At 41.3% G+C, this 22,745-nt stretch overlaps 2 protein-coding genes across 6 annotated transcripts; both read right to left on the bottom strand.

Annotated features, from left to right (window-relative positions):
* Positions 1-2,100: 2,100 nt before the first annotated feature.
* Positions 2,101-7,516, bottom strand: LOC115681541 (protein NLP2-like). 2 transcript variants are annotated; one of them, XM_030605504.2, is made up of 5 exons: positions 7,114-7,516; positions 5,715-6,743; positions 5,109-5,156; positions 4,068-5,037; positions 2,101-3,179 (listed from the first exon to the last, which is right to left on the bottom strand). In XM_030605504.2, the coding sequence occupies exons 2-5, from the start codon at positions 6,609-6,611 to the stop codon at positions 2,308-2,310; spliced, it is 2,787 nt and encodes a 928-aa protein (XP_030461364.1). In that variant the 5' UTR covers positions 6,612-6,743; positions 7,114-7,516; the 3' UTR covers positions 2,101-2,307. The 2 variants fall into 2 exon arrangements, with proteins under 2 accessions (XP_030461364.1, XP_030461366.1); XM_030605506.2 differs by having other exon boundaries at positions 7,118-7,516.
* Positions 7,517-14,342: 6,826 nt separating this feature from the next.
* Positions 14,343-20,989, bottom strand: LOC115681507 (ubiquitin domain-containing protein DSK2a-like). 4 transcript variants are annotated; one of them, XM_030605474.2, is made up of 8 exons: positions 20,618-20,989; positions 17,227-17,958; positions 16,435-16,646; positions 16,232-16,345; positions 15,441-15,496; positions 15,246-15,274; positions 15,046-15,132; positions 14,343-14,934 (listed from the first exon to the last, which is right to left on the bottom strand). In XM_030605474.2, the coding sequence occupies exons 1-8, from the start codon at positions 20,874-20,876 to the stop codon at positions 14,786-14,788; spliced, it is 1,638 nt and encodes a 545-aa protein (XP_030461334.2). In that variant the 5' UTR covers positions 20,877-20,989; the 3' UTR covers positions 14,343-14,785. The 4 variants fall into 4 exon arrangements, 2 of the variants coding, with proteins under 2 accessions (XP_030461334.2, XP_056164297.1); XM_056308322.1 differs by having other exon boundaries at positions 15,046-15,135; positions 20,618-20,988; XR_008815821.1 differs by lacking the exon at positions 15,441-15,496 and having other exon boundaries at positions 14,883-14,934.
* Positions 20,990-22,745: the final 1,756 nt, after the last annotated feature.

Here is a 22,745-nt window from a genome sequence, read left to right as displayed (position 1 = left end):
AAATTTCCCCCACATATCCTCTTATTTTTGTGTCAGTCACTGTTGAAGATCCTGTCAAAATGTAGAACTTGTCGAAGAGGATTGTCAAAGCTAAAAGTTACCCAATGGGTGAAGATACAGACGGCGATAGTGTTGAAGTTATCAAGACTCTGGTTGTAGACTATGAATGATTAAAGGACTTCTGGGATGGCGGACAGGCATCATAATATAAGTTTTTCAACCCTGTGGTACTTCAGAATCCTGCGATATGCTTGTTCAGTTACTTCAGTGTGGTTTGGAGTAATTGGTCGATTGCTGAAAAGGATGACGTTTAATGTGGCGATTGTACATGATATACGGTTCAGCTTGGGTCTTCAAGCTCGTGGATTTGTAGAAGGAAGCTTACATTTTCACATAAGTTGCTGGAAAATTACTCGTTGCCCCACTTTCACATGGCGTCGACTATCACTGGTTTTGCTAGCAGGGCCAGTTCAGTAAGGGAGAAGTTCAGATTTGATGAAGAGTAGATAGATGCTGTGACCTGCTTTTTGTTGAACCAACTTATGGTGCAGATGAAATTGTGGGCAATGTTTGAGTCATGGATCCATCATTGAGCAACGTTTGAGTGATGGAATTGAAGTAACTGAAGAGCATGTATCTTCTGGCCATGTTTGACGTCTGTCAGCCGGAAAAGGAAGCAAGCTGTTGGTCTCTTATTTTACTCGTAAGTAGAGTCTTCGGCAAATTCAGAGAGCTTGGGAGGCTGACAAGAATCCTTGCTCCTTTTTAGCTATCCACGATTCTCCCTTTCTTTTTGGCCAAGGAATCATAAAATGTAATCTCAAGTCCCTGAAATTACTTGAAAAGAAAAGAAAAAAAAAACATTAACTTGATGAACGAGTTTAAAGGGAAGGGTTCTCCTCCTGCTGTTTCTTCTTACCATGATCTTACCAGGCTAAATATCGAGGAGGGGAAAACAAGGACTCATGTTTTGTTTCTGCCGGGATGGAATAGAGGGCTTGTTGATAAAGTGGCAAATATGCATTAAACAGACTGTACTCGCTTGTGGAGTTTTAAATAGAGAGGTCTCATTTGCGGATTCCACGAGGATTACATGTTGGAGAACGGAGGCAACATTCCTAGGATAATTTGTAGGAACCACGTGTGGGCTCTCCCCTGTAGCAATCACACGCATGTCTCCACAGGAAAAATGAAAACATGCACGATCTATGGATTACAGGGAGATTTGCTCGAATTCATTGGAGATGGTTACAGTTATGGTGCATAACTACAGGGGATGTGATCTATGAGAACCAGGTATGTCGAAAGCAACTCGTAGACTATAGTTTCATGTGAAACTGCGAGTGACAAATAAAATGTCAAGCCGAATGCCTTGATAGAAGAGAACTTCATGGCCACAAGGAGAGTAAAGTAGGAAGCTGATCGGAGGATGTGTGATGTTGTAGAGGTGAAGACGATGCAATAATTGTTACTGCTGAAATCTCCAGAAGAAAGTGATGACGGTAGCTTCATGCAGGTATTTATAGATACAAGAGTGCTCATATGATCCATAAAGAGTATAGGAATGACCAAAACAAGAAGCAGATTCTCATGGCATATTTCTACATTTGTGTATAGTTCACCTGCCTACCTTGTTTTCTATTACTTTTCTTAAAATCCCTATGCCAACCTACTTTGAAGCAGATTCTCATTGCTAGTCTCGCTTTACCCTCTATTCCAAATTATCATTCCCTGAGTAATTGGTTATTATCTGCACGCATTAATTAAAAAGCTTCGCTTGATATTCAGCCAAAACTGGAAGGTCTGAAAAGGACTAACGTCTTGGTTTTGTCGTTGTTATTTCAATACATATGATGTAGTTAATGGAATGCTTCACTGCCAGAGACCACATAAAGATCAGTTTGTGCCTTCTATAATAGTCGGAAGTTCGTATAAGCTGGAATATACAACATTGAATGACTTGGAAACTTCCGTACATATGAATTTGCTGAAGCCTACGTAAAATGAATTAGCATGATATTTATGATGATTAAATTCCTTCACTACGATTAAACAAAGTATTTATTGAAACTATTGTAGGCATGTCTCCACATTGCAACGTTATATTATAGGGAGCTCCTCATTTACTAACTTCATTTTTTATTTACAAGGTTGATGCTCATTGCTGTTATAACAGTCACCCATGTGGAAGAGAGCAAATACCTGTTCTTATGATTGTTCTATCTGCTTACACTGTACATTGACAGGTCTGCCCAGACTTTTGAAAGTCAACGCCATCTTATTAAAGAAATACATGGAACACTTAGCTCATAGAAAACGCTTATCAGTGGGCCCGCTGCTTCCCAATGAATTTCTATGTGGATGGGAAGCCGGATGGACGGATATACGGATGGTGTGGCCTTGGGATGTTCTATACACATCCATGCACTCTTCGAGGTCAGCATCACATGTCAAAAGAACCCATTCCCTATCGTCATCCAAATATTTTAGGTCGATTTCACCAACATCTATACTGAAACGCTTTGCAATCTCTTGTCGCAGATCTGCAAAACCCCATGTTGGTTGCAACACCAACCGGATTTTTTCTTCCCCGAACGTGGCCTTCACTTTGAAAATTAGTCCATCCTGAAGATACTGCCCCTGAAAGTTTGGTAAGGGAAGCTCGCCAAATGACTTGTGGCTATGGGATCTCGCAAGAATCTGGGGTTCATTTGTAGGTGGAACATGTAATTCTGCATGACTGCGAGCCCTCTTTAGTAATTTAAAAGGGTCTTCAATCATCTGATCATTTCTGCTGCTTGAGGCTGGGATGGTGGTAGAATCCATATTTGCTCCAGTGGAGCAAGAAGTGCTTGAAGGGGAGCTCCGACTGCATGATGCAGATGGAGAATTCGAAGTGGTGGCTGCAGAACTATCTATGTTGATATCAGGCTGATGATCTGTTTGTTTTGGAGGATCACTCTGCTTTGATGAGCTGGGTCCATCTCCAGAGATCTTCGGACTTAGTTCGGGGAAGCTTGCATAAAAGGACCCAAGCTTGATAGTACCCTCAGTTCCTTGGACCGAGTCAATTACGTGCTGGAGTTTCTTTAGGGAATGATTTACCTTCTTGATCTTTCGTGAAGGCCACCGGGTTATTCCATGCTGCCGGCATATCCTTTTGAGAGTCGTTGGACACACTGCATGATATAAACTGGAATGGTTAAGGAGCAACAGTGGGGAAGAGAACATGCCTTTATGAAAGAAATGAATAAGGCTCCTTATTGCCATCCACTGTTACCAGAATTCTTATTGCTGCTCCAAAGTCAGCAGTTCCTGGAAATGGAAACTGCCGAGGATTTGCACCCGATAGAAGAGAAAAGATCCAAAAGAGCAATTGTATGGTTCATAAGTTCAAAGGATCTTATATTGAGATCAAGCACAATGGTGTGAACAGTAAAATTTTACTCAACATTTTATTGGATAGTTAGGGTGATTGAGATGACTGAGGATATTCGCAGATGGTTCTCTCCTTGAGCTCATCACATGGAGGAATGCTGCAAAGATTATTTCTGTTTATCAGAAGAATTGGTGGAAGAAAAATTAAATTTGAATGAGGCAGATAATGGGAAGGTAAGCGACTGATTTGTAATTCTGAGTGCCTGGAGGGTCATGTGACATTACAACATCGATACTGGGGCATTGCGAGGACATAAGTTTCAAAGAGAAAAGTCAAGTGAAATCTGGAACTTGAGAATCTTCGTTGATATCTGTATGTTCTTGCAATAGATTATATAAGGGAAACCCTAACGTGAAACTACCCCAGAAATTGCTTTGACCTAAGCATTTATTTTTCTTGGATTAGTGGAACTCGAGCTCAGCTAAATCGACTGTTCGGTGGATTTGAGACCATTTACCAGTTTAGGTTCTAAAGAAGGATGCAGTTTCCTGCTGAGACTAATGCATGCTTGCGCAATTTATGAATCAGTCATTTAAGAGTACCAAATTGAGTGATTAAACTCATTCATCTCCAGAGAATCTACACTAGATTTTGAATCTTGCAGTTTTAAGAAACAGAAAAATGCTACCTCCTATTTTTTTTGCAGCATCTTTGAGGCTTCCAGCAAAGTATTGTCGGAGAACATCCATGCTAATAGTCTTCTCCATCTTAGTTTGTCCCTTCTGACCAGCTTTTCTGGTACCTCTTGAGGCTTCCAGCAAAGATGAAGAATCGCTCCTGCCCTCAACACCAGTGATGTGCTCAGAATTCTGCTGAAGGTGCCAAAACTCCTGATGTTGCGTTGTTACGTTGAATGATTCTTTGGTTCCAGTGGCGTAAGTTGATGAAATGGAGACTCCATTGCCCATCGTCTGAGTCTCCACCATGTGAGCAATCCAGGATGACTCTTCCGAAGAGGTTCGTTTCCTAGAAGAGGACACTACCTCGGTTTCTTTCTTCTGAAGCCTCTTCTCCGTGGCAACTCCTATCTCTCTAACAGGCAAAACAATTGTCCCACTAAGATCTTTCTCAGTCAAAAACTGAGAATTCTGAAATGCTTGATGTACGTCAGCACACAGCAAGTTCAGTGTCCGCTTTCCCCTCTCCATGTCTTCAAAATCCTTCGGTAAAAAAAGCTCCAGTACAAATTCAGCTAATCCCGTGTATATGTTTATCACGGGAATAGCCAAGGCAGATTGTAACCCGAACATTCTAGCATGGTGAGAGAGTGGATAATCAATGTGGCCAAAGGCAGTTATATCATTGGAGAAGCAGGGTTTATCTGTTGTGAATGCTTCTCCAACAATTCCTTGGCCCTTTAGAAGGTGATGCTCAGAACATGCCTCATGAAACCCAAGCATTTTGAGATCCGCTACCAAGCAAGCGGAGTCCATGGTGGAGAGGCAGAGAGAATAATTCTCGTCTGAATGCCGGCATCCTTCTTTGCCTTGTTTGATGCACGAGGCCCAAGTCAAGGCTATTGGCAAATTGTATGTCTTGTTCACAAACTTCAAAACCTCTTGAATTTGTGGTATTACTGCTTCGTACAGCACATCGACCTAAAAGGCAAACCACACGTGAGAAATGGAAACGGAATTCCGGGCTTCAAGAAGGTAGAGATTTTATGTACCTTCACAGTAGAGGGGTTGAAGCTTTGGGTACTTCTAAGATCAACAGCCTGCAAATATTTATAAGCTTTGTGAGACCTAGAAGGTAAGTTCTTATTTAAGTTCACAGGTGACAACTGACAACCTAATATTATAAATGAATAGACTTAAGCATGACCTTTTGGTGGTTTTGAAAGGTTTTTTGCTTTTTAAAAGAAATCATGCGGGATAACTGACTCACACAAATGAATTATTGTACCAAAATAATGTAGGGTCATTAAAGGAGAATTGCAAAATGAAACATACACAAAAGTATTATTTGCACTTTGCTATCTAAAATATGAATTTGCTAAGGTGTGATGTAATAACCCAGCACTATATACCTTGGCATCAGAAATTTTAAGTTATCATGAAATGCAGATAAATGAAACATTGAAGTCTCAAAAAGTAAATACAAATGTTGGAGGAAAGACCCTTTGATCAGTTTTATCTATTCAGATTTCAGCTTTATCATATCCTTCTCATTGTTCTATTGTTCGACCTTCGACCAAAAGATACCATTACTGCAATTTTCCTCTGTAGAACTTTGAGAGCTTCAAGATAACCTAGAGTGGGAGAAAGGAAGCAACCTCCAAAGCTTTACAAACATTCTCCAGATCAGGACGGTAATTGATCCTTTGAGACGTCATCACGATCTCAACAACACCCAGGCACGTCCCACTCCCGCGTTCGAAGACTGGAACCGCAAGAGACCCGCGAACATCGTACTGCCGCGCATAATTAATGCGCGGGTATTCTTCGGTACTGAAGAAACGGACATCAGGAGTCCACTCAGGAAGCTTCCCAATGAAAACACGGCCCGGCAATCCGATGTGGTCTTTCGAATCATCATCAGCTGAAAATTGGTATGATTTAGATACACTTCTGTATATCTCGAGGCTTCTTGAGTTGAGACCGAGTGAAAAGGGCTGGTCTTCTGTTGTAAGCACCTGCCTGCCTTCTCTCCTAACCGGCACCCATATCTGGATAAGCATATCTCTGCCTTTGCTGGATTCGCTCAAGTGACTAATAGCCTGCATTAATCTCAGCTTTATAGATGAAGATAAACCCGGACTGCTCTTTGGCGCGATCCACATTCTTTTACTTGCTTCGGTACCTTGAACTTGGCCAAGAGATGTGGCGTTTCCAACAGAATTCGCACCTTGAGTTCGAGGTTCCACGAGTTTGCCAGTTTGAGGATCAGCCGAAGGTGAAATTCCTGAAAAGTTATTTCCTCTAGTTTCTTCTTGAAATGCATTCTGATATGATTCGATACTTGGATTACCAGTATGAGTCTCCTCTGAGACTGAATGGCTCAGGGCTTCATTTGGAGCAGCAGAAGTCGGACTCTCTGGGAAGAGGCTGAAAGCATCAGCTGTTTCTACCCAGCAACCATCAAGAAAGAACTCATCTAAGAAATCCAGGTCGATATCAACATCAGAAATTTTCTCAAACGGAGACTTGGGTGTGGGGGGACCATAGTCCATCGCAGCTTGTCCCTTGAGTCCAGAAGTCACTCAAATCATTACAGGCACGATTATGATCCAAGAAAGAAAACTACAGTAGAGATGGAGGATGAACTTCCACCGAGGATTTAGCCCCGAATCCCAATTCTCAATCTGTTTAATTCAAAAAAACATTGTGAACAAAAATGGCTCAGAAACTGCAGAAAGAAATGCATTATAGAAGGAAAGCTACCAATTCGAATTGCCAGATTTAACTCTATGAGCCTTCGTTCATCATCACCAATAAGAAATTAGGTTGGACTGTAAGACAGCACTATACCAGAGAGACAACAGGAGAGGAAAAATCCCATGAACCATGGTCATAACTCGAAAACTCAAGTTCACAAATTTCCCAGAAATGGCACTCCAAAGCACAAAATGAAAAGAACAAGAGAAAAGAGAGGGTGCAATCAGTTTCTGAACATGGGTGAAAAGAAAGAGAGACAAAATGACAGAGTGATGAGTCCAGAGCAAAACAACTCACCCACCCAAAAGAATCTTAATTCCCCCAGCAAGAAAAATCTTAACTCAGAGGCAACACTTCGCCCCCATATGCTAAGTCAGAGAGTCTCAGACCAAAGGGCTTTGGTCACCAGAAGACAACCACGAACACGCAAGAAAGAGAAGAGCTATTGCTTTCTTCAGATAGTGTTGGAATATAATATCATGACATCACCCGTTGCCATAGAATCTCCCAAACTCGGTCATGACCCACCAAACAAACACACGGCTCCATCAGATTCTTCTCCTTGTGATTGTTTGAAGTCTACTGTTCCTGAGAGAGAGAGAGAGAGAGAGAGAGAGAGGGTTTCTGGTGACGGCTCTGTTTTTCCCCCTGTTGCTGAGATCCGTGAGAGTTGCAGCCGTTTGCGGTTTTTCTTTCTTCTTTGTTTCATGTGAAAATAATTTACAGGTAAATTCGGTTCTGGCCGGGTTCAGTGAATTAGTGCTGTTCAAGGGAAGATTCCCAAACAGAGATTCCTTATCTATTTCCAATTGGAAAATACAGCAGAGGAGTCCACTTTTTCCTTTTCTTCTGTCTTCTTTTGGTCCCCCTTTTTCTTTTGACTAAAAGTCATCTTAAGCACTATATATAAGCCATTTCACTGGCTAGATCAAAAGTGAAATCATATATCCAAACCAAGGTGGGAAGATGCTTTAGTTTTGCCTGGAGTCCATCAGTTTACTTCGAATGTATTGTCTAAAATAGAGGTCTGTGCATCTCTTGTTTATTCTATTCAGTTTGTTGAGGTTCTACATGGCAGAGGCAGGGGGATTATTAATGACCAAGTGCACGATGAATGTTCTATTTTCTAATGTCACTCGCCTTTTCTCCTTTTCCCGATCGCGATTTTGGAAAATTAGTATTAGTTTAGAATTCAGGTAAGAAAAGGGAATGAATTGAATTTTCATTTCCCACTAGCCATCTATGATGAATTATGTTTATGACAGAAACAGCGAGATTCTCAAATAAAAGGAGTATGCATTGTAGCTTTTCTAGTAAAAAATTTCAATAAAAGGAAAAGAAATACTGATGATCCGCAGAATAAGAACTTCTTTTAAGTGTAATATAGTTTTGATGTGGCTAGGTCAAGAATTCACGGCGACTCGGTGAAAGCGAGTCGTTGCAAAGAAAAATTATCAAATTTCCCTGCCTCTGCAATCAATTCTTGACATGTCTTTCGGCTTGCATCAGATTGAAGCCTTAACCAATTAGCAGACTCCAAGAAATGTCTAGTTTTTATACAGGTTCAGGGGTTACCCTCAAGCTGCGCATGTTGGCCACATTACATGTGCCTCTCGAATTGTTTGGGAGGCCAAAGGTCTCTTCTTGAACTTCTCTTGCTCGAGTTGCCGCATCTTCAAGTACATGGCCTCAGCCGCCCTTCTTATTATTTTATCTATCCCACTTTTCCCTCACACATCGAAAGATGGTTTTTTCTTTATTATTATTGTTCATAGCTCCATTGTAATTTGGCGATCCCTGCAGCTCACCTGCTAACCCGACTTCCAACGGAGCAGGTTGGATGCATCTCGCCCTTAAGATTATTCCATGTCTCACTATTTACTAAATCATTAGGATCTTCTGATCGAAAGCTCGCTTCAGTCTCTGGAGTAATGACTTGAGGTCAATCATCTTGTTGACTGTTTTCAGAGAAACCCCTTTCTCAAACAAGCACAAGTGCCGAACCTGATGGATGATACTGGCTTCTGCTCTTACAATTTGATCCGGAAGCATCTTGGGTCAGCCCGAAGTTTGATAAGTTCAAGAGTATGGCAAGCAGGGATGAGGTCCCACCAGGTGTTGCTTATGAGGAAGCACCAAAACTAAACAGATAAAAAAATTGATGCTGATTAAGCTAATACTGATTGATGACTCTAATAACAAGTTCTGGCTGTCCTCCTTAAAGTTTCATCAGCAAAGTCCACATCATCCATTTGTTTTTTACTTAAGTTTGTGCAAGGTGAGCCACTGCTTCTGCCATCCTGGTAAGAGGAAGTTTTCAACCTGAGAAGCAATTTCCATTATAAGCTGAGCAATGAAAGGCCAAACTGATGCTCTTAGCAATGAGCAAAATGAATGGAAAATTCGTACAAATTTTGCCGATAAGATGATTAGACCATGACCCTATTACTCTGTACTTAAACCAAATATGACAGTATCAGAAAGACGCGCCTTGATTGTGAGGTCTGATTTGTTTCCAATAGCCTACACAATCCGATCTGAATATTCACGATACTTTGGACCGATTCTGATTCATCAAAAGCTAATAGCCAACCGATGACAGTATTTTACGCTGAAGGATTAAGAAAGTCGGGCCATTCGTTACTTTTCTTGCCTGTATATGTCAGCTGATGTTTTGTTGAGTGTGAGCTTCTATTTAAATAAGGGAGAACAATTTGAAATGCAATTAGTTTATAGCTGATAATGGTGGAGTAATGAAGTGGCCCTTACGTGCTCCACACAAAACTTTAACTGGTTACTCAGGATTATACTATGGTCAATGATGAATATTCTGAGGCTGCATGTCCCACTTGCACGCTCCAAGTCTGATTCTCAACCAATCCCTGCTTCTTGCAGACGTCGGCACCACATCAGGACACGAAACTGTCGCTCCTAAATGACATAATGGAAGCCAAACCCAGTGTGCTTTTAGGTTGAATGCTTTTTTTTTGCATCTTACTAATATGCTCACACCTGTTCCACTCAAATCTAGTTGCCTATGTTCCTCAATGGCAGTTTTGAACGCGCACATGGATCTGTCCTTAGACGTAGGTAAGGCAAACTGAAAGGACACGTTGAGAAAGTGGGGTACATAGCAGACGGTGTTCAAAGGATGCTTTTGGTTGTTCCTGATAGATCTAACTGTATCAATCAATAAAGGCGTGGAATTGGTGGCGGTAGCGATAGAACTGTTCACATATCATAAGACGATTAAAAAAATCTCGACTCCATCTGGAAATCTCTTCAACCGTTCAAGTGGAGAAGGATTAATTCTGACGTGATAATAGGAAAACTGCTTTCTTTGTGGACTGCACCTTTCTTTCATCCATCATTTCAAATTTTACCTCGTAAACTGACAAGATGACATCCTGTGTTCCATGCACAGGAGGTCATGCATATTTCGTTGAGATGTATAGTCAAAAAAATTTACCTCCTTTCAGCTGTGACCTAATATCACCTCAGGTATGATTTATCCTATGTACGAGACTATGAAGGAATCGCTGAATTCTTATCAGTAGAATTCCAGACTAACCAGATAAACACAATCCAACTTTCTTAAGCCACTTTTCACTTGTTGATTAATTTATCCTACATACGCGAATATGAAGGAATCACTGAATTCTTATCAGTAGAGTTCCACATTAACCAGAAGAACATAATTCTACTTTCTCAAGCCACTTTTCACTTGTCAATGTATCCATACAGGCCCTGTAAGCGATAGCACACAGGACGAATGTTACATGCTTCAACTAATAAAGTCAAAAATCAATTATTTAGTGAATTATTCTGGTTCTAGTAATACTCTATGTCACTCTGCAATACACGAGCCAATAGAATTGAATGCGCCAACTGGATTCGTGATGGGTGTCTACAAACTCATTTTTCTAATAGCAAGAAAGATTCAACATTTGCGCAGATCGAAGTAGAAAGATTCTAGGTGTCTTGTACTAAACATGGAGGTCCAATAATGCCTTCTTTCGCTGTTGTTGAAAGGAGTTGACTAGTACAAATTAAGAGATAGCTAACAAGGATTCAAGTTGGAGGAAATCAATCCTTGCCCTCGATATAATCTTCAGACAAGCTGAATAAGCAGTAAAAAAAAGCAGTACGCACGTTTGTTAGTCAGATGGTGGTAGCTGAAAATTGATAGAACCTACATCATTTTGCGCAGCCAGGAGGTCATATGGCCTTGAATCCCAAAATACAGGAAAATATTATCCGTTTCAGATCCAAGGACCAATGAAAACGTGATCATTGAACTTTCTGAGTTGTGTAAGTTAAAGAAATACCCATGGTGCGTCGAAAATTCGTGGCTTAACGTGGAATCTGGTCATATGACCAAATGACTAGGCCAGCTAATGCCATAATGTAAAAATGAAGGAACGTGATGTCATCTAAGTTGTGGTGGTTGTTCTTCTTATTCTGTATACTGATGTCAATGGATATTCTTCTCCATACAATATGGAACCATCACTGATGAGTAGAAGTTTGAATGAAGTCATTCTTAACAAGATACACCAGTGTCTGTTTCTAAGTACATGCATCTTTTGTCCCCATTGAGAGTTTCCAGAGTCAAAGCTCAATAATGCGTCTCAGGCATTGTTTAGTATCCATGTCCAAATGCAGGGGATGGTATTGCGGAGCTTATCTAGTCGATAAAAAGATAAGATTAAGTGAACTCTGTCGGAGGTTGTAGTGGAATACCTTTAACCAATGGAGATTTTTTTTGACTTCTCATGGAAGACCTTGAGTTCACAGATCTCAGACCGAAGTTCGTCTTTTAGGACCTACACTACATGGATATACACAAGGATTACTCAAGGAAAGAAAGTCCCATGTCTCTCATTGAAGAAGCTTCATTGAGATTCAGAGACAGCTTAAAACAAAATCTTTCAACAACTTACTTGACTGACAAGTTCTAGGACAATACCATTTGATGAGCACCTAATTCCTTTGGTTCAGCAAGTAAAGAGACAAAGCTGATGCCAGCATTTAAACTTTGCTTCAACCATCTTCCCATTCTGCTTTTCGACAGTAGCCGCTTGGTTTTTCGGCACCAACTTTTGGTCATTCTCTTTCATACTTGTCAACATATTTTTTTCTGTATACAGAAGAAATAGTATATAAGGAATTTTACCTTTCGTCGCCTGAGTCGTCAAAAGTACTATAGACTGGCAATGTTTCTGATCAGTAAGCCCCCCTATTCATGGCTTTTTCCCTCCTCAACTGAGCATTTTACATAACACATGCTTACAAAGAAAAATTGCGTTTGGCTATGCGCTTAGACTGTCTCATTATATACTAGATTCAATAAATTAGCACAGAACCAATATGCGCCGAGACAATTGAATGAGTTCTAATACTTCTATAAGCATAGTAAGATGATTTAATCCGTAACAAGTTCATTATCAAACTTCATGTCATTACACAGCCTACAAACATGACCCTATTTCAGTGACCTATCGGCATTACACCATCTCCTAGCCCTAAATTTATGCAGCACATATAAAGAAACATAAGAACCAAAAGAATAATCTTTAAAGCCCCAACCTCAGGTCCAAAGGCAGGTCTGAAGAGCAAGAGGCGGACTGATCGTATTCTTCAATTGGGGCAGGCAAATTCAAGTCGAGTTCGCAGCTCTCATTCGTTGTGACCGAGGAGTAGTTGAAAGTTTGAGTGAAGGATTGTTCTTCGCCATTGTTCCCCAATTTGCACCTTTAACTGCCCACCGAAGGTCCGATCACTGGAGTACCCTGAATATACCCCACGCTTGTGCCCCTAATAACACCAGCACATTCTTATCCCCATCTCAATGACTGTCACCATCATCCTCGTCGCTTCAATCGCTGAACTTGGTATTGGCATTGCCCCTGGCCATCGCAAAACCATCCCTTCATATTCTTGTGGCTAGACCTGTGCCCCCCTAGGGCCTAATGGGACCCCGAACACCTCTCGACAGCTCAAGCACTCGAACCGGCCACTGGAACCAAACTCAGCCAAGCCATACACGTCACTCCTCAGGCTCACTTCAAAAATTGGCAAAGTCCCAGATTGCTTGGCACACAAGGTGACCGAACAATCAGAGCAGCAGCAGCAGCACTAGGGCCATTGGCCAGCATCAGCAGGCAAGCTGCGACTTTGTGAGACCGCTCGCTCATCAGTCCTCACAGATTCCACCTCCAAGGCATGGCCTTGGAAAAGTGCCACCGCAGCTCCCCGGGTGGCGGCGGCAGGTTCATCCCCCGCCGGTGGCACCTCATGTGCCCTGAGCCGGGCCTTCTGCGACCAGAACTTCTTCCTGCACTTGCCGCACGGGTGGGTTGTCTTTTGTTGGGGCTTGAAGATGTGTTGCTGAAGGTGGGAAAAGGAAATATGAAGATATGAGCAGTTACATTTCGTGTCGACTGTACGGGAGAGGACACGCGGGTTCTTTTCATTGAGACAGTTATTTTCCGTTTGTACAGAATGCTTATCCCCATCTTCACTCGCAAACTAAGCAATTTGAATCGTGGTTGTCAAGAGCAGAACACAGGAAGTGAATGAGACCGTGAGAGCAATGTCTGGTATGGAAATTGGTCTGCAAAGTCGTAGGTTGAGTGAACTGTTGGCAGAGTACGAGGAAACGATACCCAATGACAATTCGTCACTTCACTTGACGTACCAATGTTATAAAACAAAATACATGTGAACTGAAATCAATGACGGATTGTTTCATTCATCTACCGCATTCACCAGTTACAAGCGGTTTCATGACAAGTCGCTGTAGTAGATCAATCCGCTTCGGTTGGTGGAAATGACGTTCGCTAACATTGAAGTACAAGTACTAACGATTTTACAATCATCCAATTTCTGTTGCGACCTTCTTTAAAATTAGGAAGTGGCAATGACCATTCTTTTTGGAGGACCAAATTGAACCATACCCATTTTGTTTCAGAGTGAAAAGATCCGACGTAAACTGAGACTTCATTAGCCCGAAATAGACCGACCTGAACCTACAAGTATTAAGTATCCTAGACTCGAACAAAACAGGGAAAAGACCAATCCCACTCAGATTTCTCTTTCTCATTCTTCTGTTTGTTAGTTCTTAGTTCAAATACCTAAAAGCATGAATAACAAATCAATCGTCTGTGTCCGAAATGACAAACTGTATAGGAACGACACAAGTTGGTTCAACTCAGGCCATACCTGTCGTGTCAATCGCAGTCATAACCAACCAGAAACTTTAAAAACAGCTGCAAAGCTCTAGTCTTTTTGTGCTGATATGACACTAACTTGGCTTAGGATGACAACCTTGTTTTAGGCAAATGGTGCACAGTAAGGGTGGCGAAAATGGTGTCGACAGGAAATTTCTCTCCCTTCACGAAAGCTATCAACCTAGCAAGTTTGGTTGCACTGGTCTCGGCACTTTACAGTCACCTCTATTGCCATTAATTCAATATGTTAACGAGCTTGGCAACTTAAATGAAAGCTTGCAGGAGTTGAAAGGAAAAAGGGAAAAGTTCAAGTAGATTTGATCTAGATCCAACAAATCCAACACGAACTGCACAGACAACATTGATTACACGAATGGACTGAGTGTTTTAAGAAAGGGGGAAAAGAAGCATAGTTAAAGTGGCTGGCAACTTGAATCATGGCGAGTGCACTGCTTCCATCATCCACAAGCTTTAGAATCTTACATTGAATGAGCAGAGGAGACTTCAAGATATAATACTTATAAATGTGCATATGTATGTACAGATGTGTGAGGTAAAGAGTGTGTGAATATAGCTTGTTGCACAAGCCGACCCCAAGGTTCAGAGCTCTACCACTTTGCATGCTTGTCTATAAGCCAAGGACACAATCTTGCATCTTTTAGCACATCCCAGTTGATTAATTTAATGTGATCATGATTTTCTCTGTTGTAAAGATAAAAGTAAGGAGCCCCATAACATTATTGACCTAGATTCATCAAAAGTCGGTCAACAGCAGCATGGACATTTCCAGATGTTGCACGCAGGGCCCTAATGTTCTCCTGGGTGTCAAAGAAGCCCATTTCTTGAAGCTGCGACAGCTGGGTGGCATAAAGTTCTTCTGGCGGTACTACAAAACATAGGTCAAAGAAATCAATTGCTAGTAATTAAATCCCCAAGCAGCTTATGATAGTGATGATGAACAGGGGGATAAATGAGAGACAGGAAAAAAAGACCCAACCATCAGGCACGCTTGGAGTTAAAGTACCAGCTCCAAGACCACCAAACATGTTCATCAGCTGCTCAATTCCAGCATTCGTTGGAGTGCCTGCTGTATGCAAGTATTTTCATTAAGGCCAGCAAACCAGGATGAATGCAATACTGAAACCAAGATTCATAAAGAGGTTCAGAATTATGGAATATGACAACTCATCAAGTTACCTGCAGTTTCACCGGTCTGACCCTGCCCCCTGCAAGGAGGTGCAAATTATTAGCAACAAAGAGCATGGTCCAGGACTGGATAGTTAACTTTTAGAAGCTACTAGTAGATTACGAGATCAAGAGATCTCACTGTTTGTTCAAAGAGCTTGTCTAAAATTGAGGAAAAGAAGTGCTTTCTCATGCATTTCCACTTACTGGTTTGACTGTGGTCGACTGATTGATTGAACTGATCGTTGGAGAGCTAGCATTTGCTGTGAGAAAATTCAGCAACTAGTAACTCAAAAATTGGAACACTATATTACATTAGTCATCATGCTTGCTCAAATTAACCTCTTAACATGGGCATCAAGTTATAGTTTTCTTAATGCCAATGACAACATACATAGGCCAGCCGGACTTCATCCTGTTACCGAGCTTGACTAGCACACAATAGCATCAACTCTGATATGACTAGACAAAGAAATGGCACTAATGCAAAAGTACTATCAACACCATGCAAAAACTCATGCACACCCAAAATTCCTCAATTGATGCATATACTGTCCTATATTACGCCAATCAACAGTAGTTGCAGAACCAAGAGGAGGGTTGGGAGAATGCTTTACAGGAAGCAAGAATGTAATGAAACTACACAAAGGCATGTTCTGAATGCTGTACATTTATTCGCACAAGAACGAAAATTTTCCTCCATTCCAAAAGACAGACAGGATTAGTAACAACTCTATCTCCGGATGTTAAAAAATATCATCTTGATGCAATTGGATGCATGAAGAAGATGCGTGAAAAGGTACATTGTTGCAATATTGATTCTGCGCAAGGGATGTGTGTGCAAAGCATGCCAAAGGCTTTGTCTCTGTTTTACCTATTCACCGAGGGTAAGGTTTAGAGAGAGAGAGAGAGAGAGAGAGAGAGAGAGGTTTGGGTCGGTTTTGAGGAGCGGCAGGAAACGTGGAGAAAGGTGTTCATACATTAGATGAGCAACATACCTGCATTGTTTCAGGGGAAGTAAGCTGGCGAAGGAGTTCTGGATTTTGCAACATTTCTCTTACTGGAGGGTTCATATCAACCATGCTGCGCAGCTGGGGGTTGAGGCTGATAATCTAAATTAAGAGGACTTCTTCAGTAGTTGATCCAGCTAAAAACTCATCAGCACTCACTTTTGCAGAGTATTTGACAAAACCATCATTACCTGATTAATATACTGGGGATCTGAAAATACAGACTGCATCATCTGCGATAGGGCAGGATTTTGCATTAACTGATTCAATAAAGCAACATCTGCTGAACTGGAAAACATCTCATCCATCTGTGGAAAATTAAGATTTCCTAATCCAGCAATGCTAGGTGGTTGAGTATTGGTCGCAGTATTTGACCTGGTGGTATTGTTCGTCTGGGTCCCTCCTGATGTTGAGCAACACAAGCAAATTTATGTCAAAAGTCTTACAAAACAATTCCCCAAACTAAGTGCATGTCCATATCCATGCAAACGTCTAAAGACATCAAAGGACAATTGTCCTATAAACAGTTTCCTGATAAATAGTCAACTTATTTCCTGTTCCTAACTGCAGCTGGAAAACCATCTTTCAACTACATATTTCAGCTCTTCCTAACCAAAATTGTTCAACATACTTCATAATAGGGTGGATCAGTACAGCAGAGGAAAAGCAGCCAATAAAGCAATAAAAAAAAGAAAAAAAAGAAATCAGCATCTTCATGGCTTCACCATCTAGACAATTACATATTGAATAAATGGTCAATGGAGGCTGCAAATTTAAGACATGTCCTAGTTCCACATATTGGCCTGTACATAAGTGTAACACTCATTATTAATTGATGAACCTGTTTTTTCAATAGCACCATGTTCTAAAGAGGAAAAAGGATTCAAGCTTGAACCAAGAGAAAGGGATCTAAAACACAAGGGAAACTAACCACCCTGAGCACAGATTTTATAAAAATAAAAAAAGAAGACGAAGCTTCTTACCACCAGTATTGCCCCAAGGATTAGGCAACGGGCTTGTATTTGGTACAAGCCCTGCAGTTGCTTCAGAAGAGACACTTGAAGGAGGATTAGTCCCATCTCTAACTTGTGAACCGCCTTGGCTCCTCAAAAGAGCCGCAAATGGGTTTGAACTAGAGTCATTTCCACCGTTCCCTCCCATGGTTGTCGCATTCAGAAAGGGTTCCTGAACATTTTCATACATGCGTCTTAGCATGTTAAATCCCTCAGGAGAGGCTTCAATGTTGCTCATAGCCCTGTCTGTGTTTCGCATCATCTCACGCATAAGTTCAGGGTTCCTTGCAACTTCTAAAGTCTGCCGAAGAATGCCAGGATCATTAAGAATATGTGCTAGCTCCGGATTCCGGTCAATGATCTCACGCATTTGAGGGTTGCCCATTATTAAGCTGTGCATTAAATCAGGATTATTCATGAGGTTTTGCATGGACGGCATGTTCATGATCTCTCTCATCATATCAGGATTTTGAGTGAGCTGCTGATGAACTTGTTCAATTTCGGGAAAACCAGCTCCAAATAAATTAGGAGCTCCAAACAAAGTCGCCCCAAGACCAGCACCCGCACCTTCATCTGAAGCAACATCGCTTGTAACACCTGATGCAGAGTTACCACTTCCAGCACCAGGAGCAGCAGAAGGAGGCGTGCCTGCCGATGGGGGAGAACCTCGAACCATATGCACAGTATGATCAGCCTGCAGACCTTCAAAAGCGGCAAACCAAAAAATTCCATCAAATCGTAAAACTACGCAAAAGTGATGCATTTGTTAGAAGGATATAGCAAGCCACCAGACTAGATTTTAGTTAGACATAGGATCCCATAAATAAGAAAACATAAAAGTAGGAAGCACATAAACATTAGAGAAAACAAGTCACCCACTAACAGCACCATTCACTAGCATACATCCACATGCACCGTGAAAGGCAGAAGGCTGACACAGAATCAATAGCTAATTCACATTCGGATATGAACAGAAAATGCCACAAACAAGAAATAGAAACTCTGTACCTTCAACCAAAGCAGCTTTAATGATCCATATCACATGACCCAAACACATGCCTATGTCCGTAGCTTATATCATCGTGTTAACAAGGTGGGGAAACATAAGAAATTTGTTTCTGGTGAAGGTACCTCCCATAACTTATGTCTAAGCTTCCATAGAAGAGGAGTGAGTAATTTGTTTAGCTGGTTCTCACCTAAATGCAAACCCTTCTGAAACTCATCTAACTCGTGTTTTGTCCAGTCTCAAAAAAGGTCAACCGTTCTGTCAGTATTCATCATATCATGATCCTCGCTCCAGCGAAGGGCACTATTGCATTAATTTTTACCGCGACATCACCTAACTCCTTCAACTCTGTCAAATGAATTAATGCAGATATCATCAACTACCTCCCATCCGTTTGAGCAGTCATTATATGAATGTGAAACAGGATGACTTTTCAGATATGGAGCGTAGAGATGTATAATTCACAGAGTCGAAACTTCAAAGTTGTTTTCATGTTAACATCCCATCTTTACCCCTTTCTATGGAACCATTGTGGCCAAACACCTCTCATCTTTGCTTTTTTGGATCACCGGATACATGTTTCTTTGTTCTGCCCAACTACTTTTCCCAAGGATTAACAAATTTCTTCAAACAGTTTATTTGAACAACTGAATACGAATATATACATATCATGGTTATCTCTAGAAGTATGGAGTATGGGAATGCTATAGTCATTTATCTGAATCACATATGTTTCTACATCTCCACATTCAGCATGCGGGCCTAGTTGTGGATTGTTCTTGATCTCTTCAGTCATTTTTGCCAAGTGCAATACATCGTTGTTTTCATCAATATGTAATTTTAGAAGAGTTAGGGCTTTGACTGTCCTGCTAAACCAAAAAACTCGTGAAAAGTATGGGAAGCAAAAATATTCACCAGGGTCTTCATGGAAAAGTTTTGTTCAGTTGCAGTATTCTCAACCCAAACCAAACAACCAAACTGATACCACAGCATGGTATTCATTTGATTTTTCAAACCCATGGCACGAAGTCGAAACAAATAAGAAGCTGGAACTTATTTTAGATTACGTTCTTGCGTTATTGATGGAAATCAACAAAAGAAAACGCGTTTTTCTCCATAAAATAAAAAAAAATAGTAAATTGCCATCAAATCAATGAAATAATCCATAACTTCAGAAACTGTTCAATTATTGTACATAAAAACATAAAACTACCAACTAAACTCCTTCATGGACTATCGCAATGTTCAAGATTGATAAAGAACACACCAACTTGATAAATGGAACCTCTCATTAGATAGTTCAGAGACATCTTAGATACAGGATAGTTCATACTGCAATTTGCTGCTAACTAAAAGCATTAACTTAGTCCTTAAAATCATGGATTTCATTGGCTTCATACGTTGATGAACCAATAAATTGATGAGGAAAAAACACCCATCCCAATAAAACAATAAATCAAACTTCCTAGGTTTAGTTCGTTTTAATGTATCGTTCTCCCTTTTTTCCACCCTCAAAATTTGCTTAGAACCTGATCTTTCAACCGTTCCAGATCATTCTCAACTGTTAATTTGAACTTAACCAAAACAGTTGAGAGCAATTGCCAGAGATGGTTTTCATTTTGCCTATATCATTGGACAAAGAAATCTAAAGTTGGCGTCTTCCAATAAAATATATTACTCCAGTTACTGAATAGTACTTTTGTTCTCCTTTAACTCAAACTAGGTCATTTGATTATTTAGCTGTGTAGAAGGATATAATCTATGATTTGCATAACACCTGCAGGGGAACAAAAAGAAGGAAAAAGTTCGCACAAATAGGTAGTCCTTCTATATTGCAGTACCAAAAGAACCCACTCGTCATGCATTGTTCGAAGATTAGAGCAGGGAGGTCAGGAAACCACTTCCTTCGATGGTCCATGCAGTCATGACGCGAAATCAAAAGGCATCATCGACATTCAATTCATTAGGAGGCCACTCCTCCAGGTTCTAACACTTTCGCCACTCGAAAACATCAAAGATCTACGCAATGTAGCTCGTTCTTCACTAACCCGAAATTAAAAATAAGTAAAATGATCCTGAACGAGAAACCTTTTGAACTCTAATCATAAGCCACTGGCCAAATCCAGTGATGTGGAGGGCTTTACAATAAGAAGATTGCCCATGATTAACACTCAGAACCCAAGCTTCAACATTCTGTAACTTGGCATTGCATAACTATAACAATCAGACAGCTAAATGCGCGCCCAATAATCACCGCCATACCAACAGAAGCCTCGCAAAATCAATGGCAACAACCTGACGAAGCACCGAAAACCCACGAGATCATTCAACGGAAAAGAACGGGAAGCGACGTACCGTAGCTGGCCAAGGTCTGGTCGTCCTTCAAAATCCGGCCTTTGTAAATCAGCCGCTGCTGATCCGCCGGGACGTCGCAGTCCCGGGCCAGGGCCGACTTGAAGGCCCCGATCGTGGACCCCAAGCTCGCCGCGACCGCGATCTTGGAGCCGTTGGAGCACCGGACGTTGATCGCGACCGCCCCCCCGTCCGCGCCGCCGGGCGGCGCTCGGGCGGCGTCGGCGGCGGCGGCGTCGCTGGGATCTGCGTCGGAGCCCATGTGGTCGCTGCGATTCGGGCCGGCGAAAACCCTAGAACCCCGACGAGACGACGATCGGAGCTGGGATCGATGAGAGGCGATGCGATTGGGCGCTTGTCGGGTGCTTGTCGGTTGAAATATATATATATGTACAAAATGGTATGTAGAATTTGCGTGGAAAATACAAAAAAAATGAACAAATGTGTACAAAAAGGAAGAGAGAGAGAAATGACAGATAGAGATCTTTTCTTTCTTTCTTTCTTTTCATATATTTTATTTTTTGTTAACTTTTCTTACCGATAAAATGCTGGAGATTGGAATTTGCTGGGAAAAGTATCGGAAAAGTTCTAAACTTATTGCATTGATGCCAATTTAGCCATAAATATTTTAATGTGCCAATTTAGTCCTGAACCTTTTGACCTAGAGCCGACTCAGTCCTTCCGGCGAATTTTGATTGGATTTTGCTGACGTGGACGTCGGCCCGCTTACGTGACATGGCCGACGCTAACATGGATAAATTTTAATAATATTTTAATATTATTTTCCAAATTCTTTTATTTGTTATTTATTTTTCCTTTTTTTACTTTTTTTTTCCTTCCCTTCCTTCTTCCTTCAGCCACTTACAATCACCAGCCAAAGGCAAGAGCCAGCAAGGGCGAGCCTTGCCAAGCCCCTGGAGAGGCTCGAGCTCTTGTCAGAGTTCGCGAAGGCAACCGAGGTCAGGCCTCGCCCATGGCCGGTGAGGCTTGACCCTCGCCAAATGCCGCAAGGGTGAGCCTCATCAGTGGCCGGCGAGGTCATTGGCCAGTCATCGAGGTCCGGCGACCGGCTGGAGGAAGAAGGAAGGAAAGGAAAAGAAACGAAAGAAAAAAAAAATAATTCGAAAAAATATTAAAATATCATTAAAAGTTGTCCACATCAGCATCGACTACGCCACGTAGGCCAGCTGACGTCTACATTAACAATGTCCGGCCAAAATTAGCTCAAATGACTGAATTTACTCAAGATCAAAAGATTTATGACTAAAATGGTACAAATGCAATAGGTTTATGACTTTTCCAAAACTTTTCGCGCTGGAAACGAATATCTATATATACTAAGGGTATGTTTGTTTCGCGAAAATAAATAATTTTAAAAATATTTTCCTTAAAAATAATCGCCTATATATCGCTTACAAAATAAATGAACAAAATAAAATAAAATAAAGAGATCTTTTCCTATGAACTAATGGTCTTTTCCTCTCCTTCCCACCTTCATTCATCTTAAGACAAATTCTCATTCTCTCGTGAATCCTCAAAAAATTTTAACTTTGTAATAAATTTCCACTTTTTATACACGATTCCCTCGATATTTCGATCTTGCAAAGGACCATAACTGTAATCTTTACCGGCTTCCTAGACGGTGAGCCAATACCTCTAGGCGGGTAGTGGTAGTTCCATTCCTTCATTGCCCCCCAACGACATGGGAAACTGCCACATACCCTCTCTAAGGGGACGCCAATTGATACATATGTGGGACAAGTGATTCCAAAAATGGGGATTTTTCCTGGATTTAAGTGTATGGAAATGAGTGTTAAGAATTGTTCCATTGAATCGGATGCTCCCGCATCATCAACACCCTTTCCTCGGTGAAACCCCATCCTCAACGCGACGATCATCAAATCTCAAACGATTCCGTGCAAACTTCGCGGGGATGAACATCCACTGTTCGGAAGACATCCAAAATCAAGGTCCTCCCCTATCGTAAGAAGTCAGCAAGCGCAGACAATTCATGTCCTGGGGAAGCTCATCAGCTAGTACAACAGAACAGGCCACACCGACTGCCCATTCAAAGTACAGAGTGACGAGGAACCAAATGGCTATTTGCACATCACACACTCGCCGCCGAGCA

Source organism: Syzygium oleosum, unplaced genomic scaffold (assembly GCF_021117445.2).
Source record: "Syzygium oleosum isolate NSW1041296 unplaced genomic scaffold, Sole_v2.1 Sole_v2.02, whole genome shotgun sequence".
Lineage (NCBI taxonomy): Eukaryota > Viridiplantae > Streptophyta > Magnoliopsida > Myrtales > Myrtaceae > Syzygium > Syzygium oleosum.
This window is presented reverse-complemented; position numbering and strand designations above follow the sequence as displayed.

Excerpts from the sequence above, each read along its gene's own strand:
- LOC115681541 (XM_030605504.2), bottom strand. The coding sequence starts at position 6,611 with ATGGACTATGGTCCCCCCACACCCAAGTCTCCGTTTGAGAAAATTTCT. Across the intron at positions 5,157-5,714 it reads ATGTTTGTAAAGCTTTGGAG|GCTGTTGATCTTAGAAGTAC; the intron begins GTTGCTTCCTTT and ends AAATATTTGCAG. Across the intron at positions 5,038-5,108 it reads TCAACCCCTCTACTGTGAAG|GTCGATGTGCTGTACGAAGC; the intron begins GTACATAAAATC and ends TTTGCCTTTTAG.
- LOC115681507 (XM_056308322.1), bottom strand. The coding sequence starts at position 20,876 with ATGGGCTCCGACGCAGATCCCAGCGACGCCGCCGCCGCCGACGCCGCC. Across the intron at positions 16,647-17,226 it reads TCCTTGGGGCAATACTGGTG|GAGGGACCCAGACGAACAAT; the intron begins GTAAGAAGCTTC and ends GCTCAACATCAG. Across the intron at positions 15,497-16,231 it reads CTTCCCCTGAAACAATGCAG|CAAATGCTAGCTCTCCAACG; the intron begins GTATGTTGCTCA and ends ATTTTCTCACAG.